This window comes from Mustela nivalis (assembly GCF_964662115.1).
Source record: "Mustela nivalis genome assembly, chromosome: 6".
Lineage (NCBI taxonomy): Eukaryota > Metazoa > Chordata > Mammalia > Carnivora > Mustelidae > Mustela > Mustela nivalis.
In genome coordinates this window covers 123,254,936-123,270,901 of record NC_139025.1, presented here as the reverse complement: position 1 = coordinate 123,270,901, position 15,966 = coordinate 123,254,936, and the positions used below count along the sequence as shown (strand labels likewise).

The window sequence follows — 15,966 nt, the reverse complement described above, 5'->3', positions numbered from 1 at the left end:
GTATGCCCGGCCCCACCGGCCAGGACGATGGGAAAGGTAGCCCTCGGACGTCTGGCCGGTGCCCCGGACCCGGGCTTTTGGACAGCTGGTCTCTCCGTCTCTCCTCAGAACCGCATCCACAAGTGGGGAGATCGCCCGCACCAGCTCGTCTTGCCTGGCCCGGCCCTGCCCACAGGTCCAATGTCTCAGGACCCCGGCTCATGGCGCAGTCCGCCACCCAGCCACGGTAAGCAGGTTCTGGGGGCGACGCGACCGCACGCATCGCCGCCAACCTGCTTGGGTCAATGATGAGAACTCAAATGGTCTCGAAGAGCGATGATGACCTAAAAATCATGCTCAATAGGATTACGCTGAGGCCCAATGCAGGCGTCTGTGCCGGGGTCAGCATCCCCCGGAGCCTCGGGGCCCTGGAGGGGCGCTGCCGTTGGGAGCTTGAGGCCAAGGATCCCCCGGGGATCCCTGCTCCTGCCCTGGAAAGCCCGTGCACGTCAGGGCCCCCTCGAGGTGTGGAGGCAGCGCACCTGGCCTAGAGACTGAATCCCGTCCCCCGGACAGCTCCCTGGGAGCCATGCCTTAGGAACCCTTGTCTCCTTGTGTCTTGCAGCAGGCCTTGGGCGCCAGGTGGTCGGCGCGGCGTTAGCCACGACAGGTGAGTGGGAGACTCTGGGCCTGGAGGGAGATGGCAGGTGCCACGGGCGTCGTCCGCGAGGCCGGAATCATGGCACGAGCTCTGGCTCCACCACTGAGCTACGGCTGGAGGCCCCCGTTGTCCACACAGCGTTGGCTTGCGCGTGATCAGGCTCCCTTGAGCCATCGCAGGTGCAGGGAACGCGAACGTTGGGCCGCGGGACTGGCCGGGACTGGATCCCGGGGGGATGCCGCCATAGATGCGCATGGCCCTGAGGCCTCCTTGGACCTCCCTAGCGTCCTGTGCGCCCGTGAGGAGACGGGTCGGGAGACCCTTGGCGTCAGGGACTTCTGTCCCCCTCAGCGAGTGGCGGTTGCTCGAGCCAACCCCAGAGCAAGTTTCTTCGGGCTGGAGCGGGCAGAGCTCCTGCCCTAGGCACCAGACTCCCAAGGACTTTGGGAGCCTGGGAGGCTGCTGAAGTACAGCCCTCGATGTTTGCTTGGGCTGCCGATTGAACATCGTTTGGCTGGACCTGGGCAAGAATGGGCGAGCCCCAGGCCACAGTGGGCATTGGGCGAGAGCCTGTCCGGCCAGGCCCCCAGAGGAGGGGCCGCCACGCGGGCAGACTCTGGACCCTGTTGCAGGGCGGGCATTGGTCCCCTGCCTTCCGCTGGTGGGAGACCGTGACCCGCGACTCCCTCTCCAGACGTGGACCGTCTGGGCATGGGGGCCAACGTTGGCTGCAGGTGCCAGCGCCCGGATGCACGGACGGCAGCCGGGCCAATCTGGGTTTGGCGTCTGCCTGGCCCTAATAAGTTCTGGGGCCGCCCCCGTTGGCTCGGGGCCCGGGAGGCATCGGGGGAGCACTCGATAAGCTTGTGTTCCCGGCCACGTTCGGGGGCCTTTCTTAGCAAGGGGTGGTTCCCACAGGGGCCCTGATCTCCACAGTTTCTGGAGGACCAGGGATGTACAGCGGCTCCCCAGGGCCCATTTCCTTGCTTGCGGGGGCTCCGAGCCTTGGGTCGTTCTTTCCTCCACCCGCCTGGCCAGCAGCGGCCAGGGCTTCGGGCGTGACCGATCGTGGCCGCATGGGGCACGTGCCAGAGAGCAGGCCGTTCTGACAGCCGGCCTCTCCCTCTGTCCTTAGAACCCCATCCCCCAGGGAGGATCTCGCCTTGACGACCAAGTCTGGCTTCTCCCAGCCACGCCCAAAGGGCCCGGGTCTCGGATCGCCGGGGCATGGCTCCGTCCCGACCGCTCCCTCGGTAAGGAGGGGTTCCGGGTGGGCAGGGACCTCACGCGTCGCCCCCGGCTTGCTTGGGTCAATGATGAGAACTCATATGGTCTCGAAGAGCGATGATGACCTAAAAATCATGCTCAATAGGATTACGCTGAGGCCCAGTGCAGGGGACCGTGCGGGGATCAGCATCCCCCAGACCCTCGGGGCATTTGAGGGCGCGCTGCAGTTGGGCGCTAGAGGTGAACGAACTCTCGAGCGTCTCCGCGCGTTGGGCCCTGAGCGTAGGCGCCTCTGCGCGTGCCCACGGGGGTGGTCTGGCACTCAAGCTGGCCCACCGCCCTAATCCTCTTCCCAGGACAGCTCCCCGGGAGCCAGGGCTTCGCCATGCTCGTCCCCTCGTGTCCTTCGGCGGGCCTGGCCGGCTAGGTCCTCGGTGTGTCGACATGCAGCAGAGGTGAGCGGAAGGCCCTGGGCTCGGAGGGAGGCCCGAGACGCCTTGAGAAGCGGGTAGCCCAGCAGTGACTCTGCAGCAGGCCGTGGGCTTGGGGTGGCGGTCCTCGTGGTCCAGACGTCGTGGACCTCCCCGGGAGCGGGTGCCCTAGAGCCATCCCAGGGACAGGGAACGGGAGCGTGGGGCCGGGCGGCTGGCAAGACCTGGAAAGCGCAGTGTGGCCGCCATAGGCCCAGGTGACCCTGAGGCCCCCTGACCCATCTGGGCGTGTCTCGTGGGCCTACGAACGTAGTGGACGTGAGACTTGTGGTCTCAGAAGCTTCTGTGATCTTCTGCCACGGGGTGTTGCTCGAGGCCCGGGACTTGGCTTGTTTCCGCGGCCTGACGAGGCCTGAGCTCCTGCCCCACAGCGCAGACGCCCAAGGCGTTGGAGACCCCACCAGGCTGCTTGCGAAGAGCGCAAGAGGATTCCTTGTGCTCGCGAGACAGCCGGGTTCCACGGGGCTACGGGGCGGAATCTGCGAGTGCCGGGCCCCAGCAGCCATTGGGTCGGAGCCTCTCTCTGGAGGCTCACAAGCACCCGGGACCGGGTCCTGACGAAGCGGCGCTGCACGGCGAGAGTCGGGTACCTCGCCCAGGGCAGCAGGTCGGTGGTGTGCCTGGCTGTAGTGGTGGACAGTGACCTGGCATTCAGAGCTCGGCCCTGGGGCAGCCGTGGGCCAGAGCCACCTTGGGCTTCCAGGGTAGGGGCTCAAATCCTTGGCTCCCAGGTGGGACCAGGGGTGGGTGGGCGGCGTCCTGGTCAAAAGGCCCTGACCGCCCCCCTCGGCTCACGTCCAAGGGAGACAGCGGGGACACGTCAAAAGCCTGTGCTCCGTCCCATGTTCACGGACCGTTCTGCCGACGGTGGTGCTGACACAGGGGCCTAGATATCCCTTGTTTGGGGATGCCCTGGTAAGGGCAGCTGGGGCCCTGGGCCCTGCTCCGTCGTCTCGCCCATAAGCCATGCGTGGGTCGGCCGTATGCCCGGCCCCCACCGGCCAGGACGTTGGGAAAGGTAGCCCTCGGACGTCTGGCCGGTGCCCCGGACCCGGGCTTTTGGGACAGCTGGTCTCTCCGTCTCTCCTCAGAACCGCATCCACAAGCGGGGAGATCGCCCGCACCAGCTCGTCTTGCCTGGCCCGGCCCTGCCCACAGGTCCAATGTCTCAGGACCCCGGCTCATGGCGCAGTCCGCCACCCAGCCCCGGTAAGCAGGTTCTGGGGGCGACGCGACCGCACGCATCGCCGCCAACCTGCTTGGGTCAATGATGAGAACTCAAATGGTCTCGAAGAGCGATGATGACCTAAAAATCATGCTCAATAGGATTACGCTGAGGCCCAATGCAGGCGTCTGTGCCGGGGTCAGCATCCCCCGGAGCCTCGGGGCCCTGGAGGGGCGCTGCCGTTGGGAGCTTGAGGCCAAGGATCCCCCGGGATCCCTGCTCCTGCCCTGGAAAGCCCGTGCACGTCAGGGCCCCCTCGAGGTGTGGAGGCAGCGCACCTGGCCTAGAGACTGAATCCCCTCCCCGGGACAGCTCCCTGGGAGCCATGCCTTAGGAACCCTTGTCTCCTTGTGTCTTGCAGCAGGCTTGGGCGCCAGGTGGTCGGCGCGGCGTTGGCCACGACAGGTGAGTGGGAGACTCTGGGGCCTGGAGGGAGATGGCAGGCGCCACGGGCGTCGTCCGCGAGGCCGGAATCACGGCACGGGCTCTGGCTCCACCACTGAGCTACGGCTGGAGGCCCCCGTTGTCCACACAGCGTTGGCTTGCGCGTGATCAGGCTCCCTTGAGCCATCGCAGGTGCAGGGAACGCGAACGTTGGGCCGCGGGACTGGCCGGGACTGCATCCCGGGGGGATGCCGCCATAGATGCGCGTGGCCCTGAGGCCTCCTTGGACCTCCCTTTGCGTCCTGTGCGCCCGTGAGGAGACGGGTCGGGAGACCCTTGGCATCAGGGACTTCTGTCCCCCTCAGCGAGTGGCGGTTGCTCGAGCCAACCCCAGAGCAAGTTTCTTCGGGCTGGAGCGGGCAGAGCTCCTGCCCTAGGCACCAGACTCCCAAGGACTTTGGGAGCCTGGGAGGCTGCTGAAGTACAGCCCTCGATGTTTGCTTGGGCTGCCGATTGAGCATCGTTTGGCTGGACCTGGGCAAGAATGGGCGAGCCCCAGGCCACAGTGGGCATTGGGCGAGAGCCTGTCCGGCCAGGCCCCCAGAGGAGGGGCCGCCACGCGGGCAGACTCTGGACCCTGTTGCAGGGCGGGCATTGGTCCCCTGCCTTCCGCTGGTGGGAGACCGTGACCCGCGACTCCCTCTCCAGACGTGGACCGTCTGGGCATGGGGGCCAACGTTGGCTGCAGGTGCCAGCGCCCGGATGCACGGACGGCAGCCGGGCCAATCTGGGTTTGGCGTCTGCCTGGCCCTAATAAGTTCTGGGGCCGCCCCCGTTGGCTCGGGGCCCGGGAGGCATCGGGGGAGCACTCGATAAGCTTGTGTTCCCGGCCACGTTCGGGGGCCTTTCTTAGCAAGGGGTGGTTCCCACAGGGGCCCTGATCTCCACAGTTTCTGGAGGACCAGGGATGTACAGCGGCTCCCCAGGGCCCATTTCCTTGCTTGCGGGGGCTCCGAGCCTTGGGTCGTTCTTTCCTCCACGCGCCTGGCCAGCAGCGGCCAGGGCTTCGGGCGTGACCGATCGTGGCCGCATGGGGCACGTGCCAGAGAGCAGGCCGTTCTGACAGCCGGCCTCTCCCTCTGTCCTTAGAACCCCATCCCCCAGGGAGGATCTCGCCTTGACGACCAAGTCTGGCTTCTCCCAGCCACGCCCAAAGGGCCCGGGTCTCGGATCGCCGGGGCATGGCTCCGTCCTGACCGCTCCCTCGGTAAGGAGGGGTTCCGGGTGGGCAGGGACCTCACGCGTCGCCCCCGGCTTGCTTGGGTCAATGATGAGAACTCATATGGTCTCGAAGAGCGATGATGACCTAAAAATCATGCTCAATAGGATTACGCTGAGGCCCAGTGCAGGGGACCGTGCGGGGATCAGCATCCCCCAGACCCTCGGGGCATTTGAGGGCGCGCTGCAGTTGGGCGCTAGAGGTGAACGAACTCTCGAGCGTCTCCGCGCGTTGGGCCCTGAGCGTAGGCGCCTCTGCGCGTGCCCACGGGGGTGGTCTGGCACTCAAGCTGGCCCACCGCCCTAATCCTCTTCCCAGGACAGCTCCCCGGGAGCCAGGGCTTCGCCATGCTCGTCCCCTCGTGTCCTTCGGCGGGCCTGGCCGGCTAGGTCCTCGGTGTGTCGACATGCAGCAGAGGTGAGCGGAAGCCCCTGGGCTCGGAGGGAGGCCCGAGACGCCTTGAGAAGCGGGTAGCCCAGCAGTGACTCTGCAGCAGGCCGTGGGCTTGGGGTGGCGGTCCTCGTGGTCCAGACGTCGTGGACCTCCCCGGGAGCGGGTGCCCTAGAGCCATCCCAGGGACAGGGAACGGGAGCGTGGGGCCGGGCGGCTGGCAAGACCTGGAAAGCGCAGTGTGGCCGCCATAGGCCCAGGTGACCCTGAGGCCCCCTGACCCATCTGGGCGTGTCTCGTGGGCCTACGAACGTAGTGGACGTGAGACTTGTGGTCTCAGAAGCTTCTGTGATCTTCTGCCACGGGGTGTTGCTCGAGGCCCGGGACTTGGCTTGTTTCCGCGGGCTGACGAGGCCTGAGCTCCTGCCCCACAGCGCAGACGCCCAAGGCGTTGGAGACCCCACCAGGCTGCTTGCGAAGAGCGCAAGAGGATTCCTTGTGCTCGCGAGACAGCCGGGTTCCACGGGGCTACGGGGCGGAATCTGCGAGTGCCGGGCCCCAGCAGCCATTGGGTCGGAGCCTCTCTCTGGAGGCTCTCAAGCACCCGGGACCGGGTCCTGACGAAGCGGCGCTGCACGGCGAGAGTCGGGTACCTCTCCCAGGGCAGCAGGTCGGTGGTGTGCCTGGCTGTAGTGGTGGACAGTGACCTGGCATTCAGAGCTCGGCCCTGGGGCAGCCGTGGGCCAGAACCACCTTGGGCTTCCAGGGTAGGGGCTCAAATCCTTGGCTCCCAGGTGGGACCAGGGGTGGGTGGGCGGCGTCCTGGTCAAAAGGCCCTGACCGCCCCCCTCGGCTCACGTCCAAGGGAGACAGCGGGGACACGTCAAAAGCCTGTGCTCCGTCCCATGTTCACGGACCGTTCTGCCGACGGTGGTGCTGACACAGGGGCCTAGATCTCCCTTGTTTGGGGATGCCCTGGTAAGGGCAGCTGGGGCCCTGGGCCCTGCTCCGTCGTCTCGCCCATAAGCCATGCGTGGGTCGGCCGTATGCCCGGCCCCCACCGGCCAGGACGTTGGGAAAGGTAGCCCTCGGACGTCTGGCCGGTGCCCCGGACCCGGGCTTTTGGACAGCTGGTCTCTCCGTCTCTCCTCAGAACCGCATCCACAAGCGGGGAGATCGCCCGCACCAGCTCGTCTTGCCTGGCCCGGCCCTGCCCACAGGTCCAATGTCTCAGGACCCCGGCTCATGGCGCAGTCCGCCACCCAGCCCCGGTAAGCAGGTTCTGGGGGCGACGCGACCGCACGCATCGCCGCCAACCTGCTTGGGTCAATGATGAGAACTCAAATGGTCTCGAAGAGCGATGATGACCTAAAAATCATGCTCAATAGGATTACGCTGTGGCCCAATGCAGGCGTCTGTGCCGGGGTCAGCATCCCCCGGAGCCTCGGGGCCCTGGAGGGGCGCTGCCGTTGGGAGCTTGAGGCCAAGGATCCCCCGGGGATCCCTGCTCCTGCCCTGGAAAGCCCGTGCACGTCAGGGCCCCCTCGAGGTGTGGAGGCAGCGCACCTGGCCTAGAGACTGAATCCCCTCCCCTGGACAGCTCCCTGGGAGCCATGCCTTAGGAACCCTTGTCTCCTTGTGTCTTGCAGCAGGCCTTGGGCGCCAGGTGGTCGGCGCGGCGTTGGCCACGACAGGTGAGTGGGAGACTCTGGGCCTGGAGGGAGATGGCAGGCGCCACGGGCGTCGTCCGCGAGGCCGGAATCACGGCACGGGCTCTGGCTCCACCACTGAGCTACGGCTGGAGGCCCCCGTTGTCCACACAGCGTTGGCTTGCGCGTGATCAGGCTCCCTTGAGCCATCGCAGGTGCAAGGAACGCTAACGTTGGGCCGCGGGACTGGCCGGGACTGCATCCCGGGGGGATGCCGCCATAGATGCGCGTGGCCCTGAGGCCTCCTTGGACCTCCCTTTGCGTCCTGTGCGCCCGTGAGGAGACGGGTCGGGAGACCCTTGGCATCAGGGACTTCTGTCCCCCTCAGCGAGTGGCGGTTGCTCGAGCCAACCCCAGAGCAAGTTTCTTCGGGCTGGAGCGGGCAGAGCTCCTGCCCTAGGCACCAGACTCCCAAGGACTTTGGGAGCCTGGGAGGCTGCTGAAGTACAGCCCTCGATGTTTGCTTGGGCTGCCGATTGAGCATCGTTTGGCTGGACCTGGGCAAGAATGGGCGAGCCCCAGGCCACAGTGGGCATTGGGCGAGAGCCTGTCCGGCCAGGCCCCCAGAGGAGGGGCCGCCACGCGGGCAGACTCTGGACCCTGTTGCAGGGCGGGCATTGGTCCCCTGCCTTCCGCTGGTGGGAGACCGTGACCCGCGACTCCCTCTCCAGACGTGGACCGTCTGGGCATGGGGGCCAACGTTGGCTGCAGGTGCCAGCGCCCGGATGCACGGACGGCAGCCGGGCCAATCTGGGTTTGGCGTCTGCCTGGCCCTAATAAGTTCTGGGGCCGCCCCCGTTGGCTCGGGGCCCGGGAGGCATCGGGGGAGCACTCGATAAGCTTGTGTTCCCGGCCACGTTCGGGGGCCTTTCTTAGCAAGGGGTGGTTCCCACAGGGGCCCTGATCTCCACAGTTTCTGGAGGACCAGGGATGTACAGCGGCTCCCCAGGGCCCATTTCCTTGCTTGCGGGGGCTCCGAGCCTTGGGTCGTTCTTTCCTCCACGCGCCTGGCCAGCAGCGGCCAGGGCTTCGGGCGTGACCGATCGTGGCCGCATGGGGCACGTGCCAGAGAGCAGGCCGTTCTGACAGCCGGCCTCTCCCTCTGTCCTTAGAACCCCATCCCCCAGGGAGGATCTCGCCTTGACGACCAAGTCTGGCTTCTCCCAGCCACGCCCAAAGGGCCCGGGTCTCGGATCGCCGGGGCATGGCTCCGTCCCGACCGCTCCCTCGGTAAGGAGGGGTTCCGGGTGGGCAGGGACCTCACGCGTCGCCCCCGGCTTGCTTGGGTCAATGATGAGAACTCATATGGTCTCGAAGAGCGATGATGACCTAAAAATCATGCTCAATAGGATTACGCTGAGGCCCAGTGCAGGGGACCGTGCGGGGATCAGCATCCCCCAGACCCTCGGGGCATTTGAGGGCGCGCTGCAGTTGGGCGCTAGAGGTGAACGAACTCTCGAGCGTCTCCGCGCGTTGGGCCCTGAGCGTAGGCGCCTCTGCGCGTGCCCACGGGGGTGGTCTGGCACTCAAGCTGGCCCACCGCCCTAATCCTCTTCCCAGGACAGCTCCCCGGGAGCCAGGGCTTCGCCATGCTCGTCCCCTCGTGTCCTTCGGCGGGCCTGGCCGGCTAGGTCCTCGGTGTGTCGACATGCAGCAGAGGTGAGCGGAAGCCCCTGGGCTCGGAGGGAGGCCCGAGACGCCTTGAGAAGCGGGTAGCCCAGCAGTGACTCTGCAGCAGGCCGTGGGCTTGGGGTGGCGGTCCTCGTGGTCCAGACGTCGTGGACCTCCCCGGGAGCGGGTGCCCTAGAGCCATCCCAGGGACAGGGAACGGGAGCGTGGGGCCGGGCGGCTGGCAAGACCTGGAAAGCGCAGTGTGGCCGCCATAGGCCCAGGTGACCCTGAGGCCCCCTGACCCATCTGGGCGTGTCTCGTGGGCCTACGAACGTAGTGGACGTGAGACTTGTGGTCTCAGAAGCTTCTGTGATCTTCTGCCACGGGGTGTTGCTCGAGGCCCGGGACTTGGCTTGTTTCCGCGGGCTGACGAGGCCTGAGCTCCTGCCCCACAGCGCAGACGCCCAAGGCGTTGGAGACCCCACCAGGCTGCTTGCGAAGAGCGCAAGAGGATTCCTTGTGCTCGCGAGACAGCCGGGTTCCACGGGGCTACGGGGCGGAATCTGCGAGTGCCGGGCCCCAGCAGCCATTGGGTCGGAGCCTCTCTCTGGAGGCTCTCAAGCACCCGGGACCGGGTCCTGACAAAGCGGCGCTGCACGGCGAGAGTCGGGTACCTCGCCCAGGGCAGCAGGTCGGTGGTGTGCCTGGCTGTAGTGGTGGACAGTGACCTGGCATTCAGAGCTCGGCCCTGGGGCAGCCGTGGGCCAGAGCCACCTTGGGCTTCCAGGGTAGGGGCTCAAATCCTTGGCTCCCAGGTGGGACCAGGGGTGGGTGGGCGGCGTCCTGGTCAAAAGGCCCTGACCGCCCCCCTCGGCTCACGTCCAAGGGAGACAGCGGGGACACGTCAAAAGCCTGTGCTCCGTCCCATGTTCACGGACCGTTCTGCCGACGGTGGTGCTGACACAGGGGCCTAGATCTCCCTTGTTTGGGGATGCCCTGGTAAGGGCAGCTGGGGCCCTGGGCCCTGCTCCGTCGTCTCGCCCATCAGCCATGCGTGGGTCGGCCGTATGCCCGGCCCCCACCGGCCAGGACGATGGGAAAGGTAGCCCTCGGACGTCTGGCCGGTGCCCCGGACCCGGGCTTTTGGACAGCTGGTCTCTCCGTCTCTCCTCAGAACCGCATCCACAAGTGGGGAGATCGCCCGCACCAGCTCGTCTTGCCTGGACCGGCCCTGCCCACAGGTCCAATGTCTCAGGACCCCGGCTCATGGCGCAGTCCGCCACCCAGCCCCGGTAAGCAGGTTCTCGGGGCGACGCGACCGCACGCATCGCCGCCAACCTGCTTGGGTCAATGATGAGAACTCAAATGGTCTCGAAGAGCGATGATGACCTAAAAATCATGCTCAATAGGATTACGCTGAGGCCCAATGCAGGCGTCTGTGCCGGGGTCAGCATCCCCCGGAGCCTCGGGGCCCTGGAGGGGCGCTGCCGTTGGGAGCTTGAGGCCAAGGATCCCCCGGGGATCCCTGCTCCTGCCCTGGAAAGCCCGTGCACGTCAGGGCCCCCTCGAGGTGTGGAGGCAGCGCACCTGGCCTAGAGACTGAATCCCCTCCCCTGGACAGCTCCCTGGGAGCCATGCCTTAGGAACCCTTGTCTCCTTGTGTCTTGCAGCAGGCCTTGGGCGCCAGGTGGTCGGCGCGGCGTTGGCCACGACAGGTGAGTGGGAGACTCTGGGCCTGGAGGGAGATGGCAGGCGCCACGGGCGTCGTCCGCGAGGCCGGAATCATGGCACGGGCTCTGGCTCCACCACTGAGCTACGGCTGGAGGCCCCCGTTGTCCACACAGCGTTGGCTTGCGCGTGATCAGGCTCCCTTGAGCCATCGCAGGTGCAGGGAACGCGAACGTTGGGCCGCGGGACTGGCCGGGACTGGATCCCGGGGGGATGCCGCCATAGATGCGCGTGGCCCTGAGGCCTCCTTGGACCTCCCTTTGCGTCCTGTGCGCCCGTGAGGAGACGGGTCGGGAGACCCTTGGCGTCAGGGACTTCTGTCCCCCTCAGCGAGTGGCGGTTGCTCGAGCCAACCCCAGAGCAAGTTTCTTCGGGCTGGAGCGGGCAGAGCTCCTGCCCTAGGCACCAGACTCCCAAGGACTTTGGGAGCCTGGGAGGCTGCTGAAGTACAGCCCTCGATGTTTGCTTGGGCTGCCGATTGAGCATCGTTTGGCTGGACCTGGGCAAGAATGGGCGAGCCCCAGGCCACAGTGGGCATTGGGCGAGAGCCTGTTCGGCCAGGCCCCCAGAGGAGGGGCCGCCACGCGGGCAGACTCTGGACCCTGTTGCAGGGCGGGCATTGGTCCCCTGCCTTCCGCTGGTGGGAGACCGTGACCCGCGACTCCCTCTCCAGACGTGGACCGTCTGGGCATGGGGGCCAACGTTGGCTGCAGGTGCCAGCGCCCGGATGCACGGACGGCAGCCGGGCCAATCTGGGTTTGGCGTCTGCCTGGCCCTAATAAGTTCTGGGGCCGCCCCCGTTGGCTCGGGGCCCGGGAGGCATCGGGGGAGCACTCGATAAGCTTGTGTTCCCGGCCACGTTCGGGGGCCTTTCTTAGCAAGGGGTGGTTCCCACAGGGGCCCTGATCTCCACAGTTTCTGGAGGACCAGGGATGTACAGCGGCTCCCCAGGGCCCATTTCCTTGCTTGCGGGGGCTCCGAGCCTTGGGTCGTTCTTTCCTCCACCCGCCTGGCCAGCAGCGGCCAGGGCTTCGGGCGTGACCGATCGTGGCCGCATGGGGCACGTGCCAGAGAGCAGGCCGTTCTGACAGCCGGCCTCTCCCTCTGTCCTTAGAACCCCATCCCCCAGGGAGGATCTCGCCTTGACGACCAAGTCTGGCTTCTCCCAGCCACGCCCAAAGGGCCCGGGTCTCGGATCGCCGGGGCATGGCTCCGTCCCGACCGCTCCCTCGGTAAGGAGGGGTTCCGGGTGGGCAGGGACCTCACGCGTCGCCCCCGGCTTGCTTGGGTCAATGATGAGAACTCATATGGTCTCGAAGAGCGATGATGACCTAAAAATCATGCTCAATAGGATTACGCTGAGGCCCAGTGCAGGGGACCGTGCGGGGATCAGCATCCCCCAGACCCTCGGGGCATTTGAGGGCGCGCTGCAGTTGGGCGCTAGAGGTGAACGAACTCTCGAGCGTCTCCGCGCGTTGGGCCCTGAGCGTAGGCGCCTCTGCGCGTGCCCACGGGGGTGGTCTGGCACTCAAGCTGGCCCACCGCCCTAATCCTCTTCCCAGGACAGCTCCCCGGGAGCCAGGGCTTCGCCATGCTCGTCCCCTCGTGTCCTTCGGCGGGCCTGGCCGGCTAGGTCCTCGGTGTGTCGACATGCAGCAGAGGTGAGCGGAAGCCCCTGGGCTCGGAGGGAGGCCCGAGACGCCTTGAGAAGCGGGTAGCCCAGCAGTGACTCTGCAGCAGGCCGTGGGCTTGGGGTGGCGGTCCTCGTGGTCCAGACGTCGTGGACCTCCCCGGGAGCGGGTGCCCTAGAGCCATCCCAGGGACAGGGAACGGGAGCGTGGGGCCGGGCGGCTGGCAAGACCTGGAAAGCGCAGTGTGGCCGCCATAGGCCCAGGTGACCCCGAGGCCCCCTGACCCATCTGGGCGTGTCTCGTGGGCCTACGAACGTAGTGGACGTGAGACTTGTGGTCTCAGAAGCTTCTGTGATCTTCTGCCACGGGGTGTTACTCGAGGCCCGGGACTTGGCTTGTTTCCGCGGGCTGACGAGGCCTGAGCTCCTGCCCCACAGCGCAGACGCCCAAGGCGTTGGAGACCCCACCAGGCTGCTTGCGAAGAGCGCAAGAGGATTCCTTGTGCTCGCGAGACAGCCGGGTTCCACGGGGCTACGGGGCGGAATCTGCGAGTGCCGGGCCCCAGCAGCCATTGGGTCGGAGCCTCTCTCTGGAGGCTCTCAAGCACCCGGGACCGGGTCCTGACAAAGCGGCGCTGCACGGCGAGAGTCGGGTACCTCGCCCAGGGCAGCAGGTCGGTGGTGTGCCTGGCTGTAGTGGTGGACAGTGACCTGGCATTCAGAGCTCGGCCCTGGGGCAGCCGTGGGCCAGAGCCACCTTGGGCTTCCAGGGTAGGGGCTCAAATCCTTGGCTCCCAGGTGGGACCAGGGGTGGGTGGGCGGCGTCCTGGTCAAAAGGCCCTGACCGCCCCCCTCGGCTCACGTCCAAGGGAGACAGCGGGGACACGTCAAAAGCCTGTGCTCCGTCCCATGTTCACGGACCGTTCTGCCGACGGTGGTGCTGACACAGGGGCCTAGATCTCCCTTGTTTGGGGATGCCCTGGTAAGGGCAGCTGGGGCCCTGGGCCCTGCTCCGTCGTCTCGCCCATCAGCCATGCGTGGGTCGGCCGTATGCCCGGCCCCCACCGGCCAGGACGATGGGAAAGGTAGCCCTCGGACGTCTGGCCGGTGCCCCGGACCCGGGCTTTTGGACAGCTGGTCTCTCCGTCTCTCCTCAGAACCGCATCCACAAGTGGGGAGATCGCCCGCACCAGCTCGTCTTGCCTGGACCGGCCCTGCCCACAGGTCCAATGTCTCAGGACCCCGGCTCATGGCACAGTCCGCCACCCAGCCCCGATAAGCAGGTTCTGGGGGCGACGCGACCGCACGCATCGCCGCCAAACTGCTTGGGTCAATGATGAGAACTCAAATGGTCTCGAAGAGCGATGATGACCTAAAAATCATGCTCAATAGGATTACGCTGAGGCCCAATGCAGGCGTCTGTGCCGGGGTCAGCATCCCCCGGAGCCTCGGGGCCCTGGAGGGGCGCTGCCGTTGGGAGCTTGAGGCCAAGGATCCCCCGGGGATCCCTGCTCCTGCCCTGGAAAGCCCGTGCACGTCAGGGCCCCCTCGAGGTGTGGAGGCAGCGCACCTGGCCTAGAGACTGAATCCCCTCCCCTGGACAGCTCCCTGGGAGCCATGCCTTAGGAACCCTTGTCTCCTTGTGTCTTGTAGCAGGCCTTGGGCGCCAGGTGGTCGGCGCGGCGTTGGCCACGACAGGTGAGTGGGAGACTCTGGGCCTGGAGGGAGATGGCAGGCGCCACGGGCGTCGTCCGCGAGGCCGGAATCATGGCACGGGCTCTGGCTCCACCACTGAGCTACGGCTGGAGGCCCCCGTTGTCCACACAGCGTTGGCTTGCGCGTGATCAGGCTCCCTTGAGCAATCGCAGGTGCAGGGAACGCGAACGTTGGGCCGCGGGACTGGCCGGGACTGGATCCCGGGGGGATGCCGCCATAGATGCGCGTGGCCCTGAGGCCTCCTTGGACCTCCCTTTGCGTCCTGTGCGCCCGTGAGGAGACGGGTCGGGAGACCCTTGGCGTCAGGGACTTCTGTCCCCCTCAGCGAGTGGCGGTTGCTCGAGCCAACCCCAGAGCAAGTTTCTTCGGGCTGGAGCGGGCAGAGCTCCTGCCCTAGGCACCAGACTCCCAAGGACTTTGGGAGCCTGGGAGGCTGCTGAAGTACAGCCCTCGATGTTTGCTTGGGCTGCCGATTGAGCATCGTTTGGCTGGACCTGGGCAAGAATGGGCGAGCCCCAGGCCACAGTGGGCATTGGGCGAGAGCCTGTCCGGTCAGGCCCCCAGAGGAGGGGCCGCCACGCGGGCAGACTCTGGACCCTGTTGCAGGGCGGGCATTGGTCCCCTGCCTTCCGCTGGTGGGAGACCGTGACCCGCGACTCCCTCTCCAGACGTGGACCGTCTGGGCATGGGGGCCAACGTTGGCTGCAGGTGCCAGCGCCCGGATGCACGGACGGCAGCCGGGCCAATCTGGGTTTGGCGTCTGCCTGGCCCTAATAAGTTCTGGGGCCGCCCCCGTTGGCTCGGGGCCCGGGAGGCATCGGGGGAGCACTCGATAAGCTTGTGTTCCCGGCCACGTTCGGGGGCCTTTCTTAGCAAGGGGTGGTTCCCACAGGGGCCCTGATCTCCACAGTTTCTGGAGGACCAGGGATGTACAGCGGCTCCCCAGGGCCCATTTCCTTGCTTGCGGGGGCTCCGAGCCTTGGGTCGTTCTTTCCTCCACCCGCCTGGCCAGCAGCGGCCAGGGCTTCGGGCGTGACCGATCGTGGCCGCATGGGGCACGTGCCAGAGAGCAGGCCGTTCTGACAGCCGGCCTCTCCCTCTGTCCTTAGAACCCCATCCCCCAGGGAGGATCTCGCCTTGACGACCAAGTCTGGCTTCTCCCAGCCACGCCCAAAGGGCCCGGGTCTCGGATCGCCGGGGCATGGCTCCGTCCCGACCGCTCCCTCGGTAAGGAGGGGTTCCGGGTGGGCAGGGACCTCACGCGTCGCCCCCGGCTTGCTTGGGTCAATGATGAGAACTCATATGGTCTCGAAGAGCGATGATGACCTAAAAATCATGCTCAATAGGATTACGCTGAGGCCCAGTGCAGGGGACCGTGCGGGGATCAGCATCCCCCAGACCCTCGGGGCATTTGAGGGCGCGCTGCAGTTGGGCGCTAGAGGTGAACGAACTCTCGAGCGTCTCCGCGCGTTGGGCCCTGAGCGTAGGCGCCTCTGCGCGTGCCCACGGGGGTGGTCTGGCACTCAAGCTGGCCCACCGCCCTAATCCTCTTCCCAGGACAGCTCCCCGGGAGCCAGGGCTTCGCCATGCTCGTCCCCTCGTGTCCTTCGGCGGGCCTGGCCGGCTAGGTCCTCGGTGTGTCGACATGCAGCAGAGGTGAGCGGAAGCCCCTGGGCTCGGAGGGAGGCCCGAGACGCCTTGAGAAGCGGGTAGCCCAGCAGTGACTCTGCAGCAGGCCGTGGGCTTGGGGTGGCGGTCCTCGTGGTCCAGACGTCGTGGACCTCCCCGGGAGCGGGTGCCCTAGAGCCATCCCAGGGACAGGGAACGGGAGCGTGGGGCCGGGCGGCTGGCAAGACCTGGAAAGCGCAGTGTGGCCGCCATAGGCCCAGGTGACCCTGAGGCCCCCTGACCCATCTGGGCGTGTCTCGTGGGCCTA

At 66.7% G+C, this 15,966-nt stretch overlaps 1 protein-coding gene and 1 long non-coding RNA gene across 2 annotated transcripts; both read left to right on the top strand.

Annotated features, from left to right (window-relative positions):
• Positions 1–1,538: 1,538 nt before the first annotated feature.
• Positions 1,539–3,550, top strand: LOC309867423. The gene is made up of 3 exons (XR_014313167.1): positions 1,539–1,893; positions 2,224–2,322; positions 3,450–3,550. It is a non-coding gene; the product is annotated as an uncharacterized lncRNA (long non-coding RNA).
• Positions 3,551–6,516: 2,966 nt separating this feature from the next.
• On the top strand, positions 6,517–14,012 carry LOC309867594 (uncharacterized protein). The gene is made up of 8 exons (XM_082736597.1): positions 6,517–6,907; positions 7,286–7,330; positions 8,458–8,575; positions 8,906–9,004; positions 10,627–10,671; positions 11,799–11,916; positions 12,247–12,345; positions 13,968–14,012. Exons 1-7 carry the CDS (start codon positions 6,666–6,668, stop codon positions 12,315–12,317), a joined length of 738 nt encoding a protein of 245 aa, XP_082592723.1. The 5' UTR covers positions 6,517–6,665; the 3' UTR covers positions 12,318–12,345; positions 13,968–14,012.
• Positions 14,013–15,966: the final 1,954 nt, after the last annotated feature.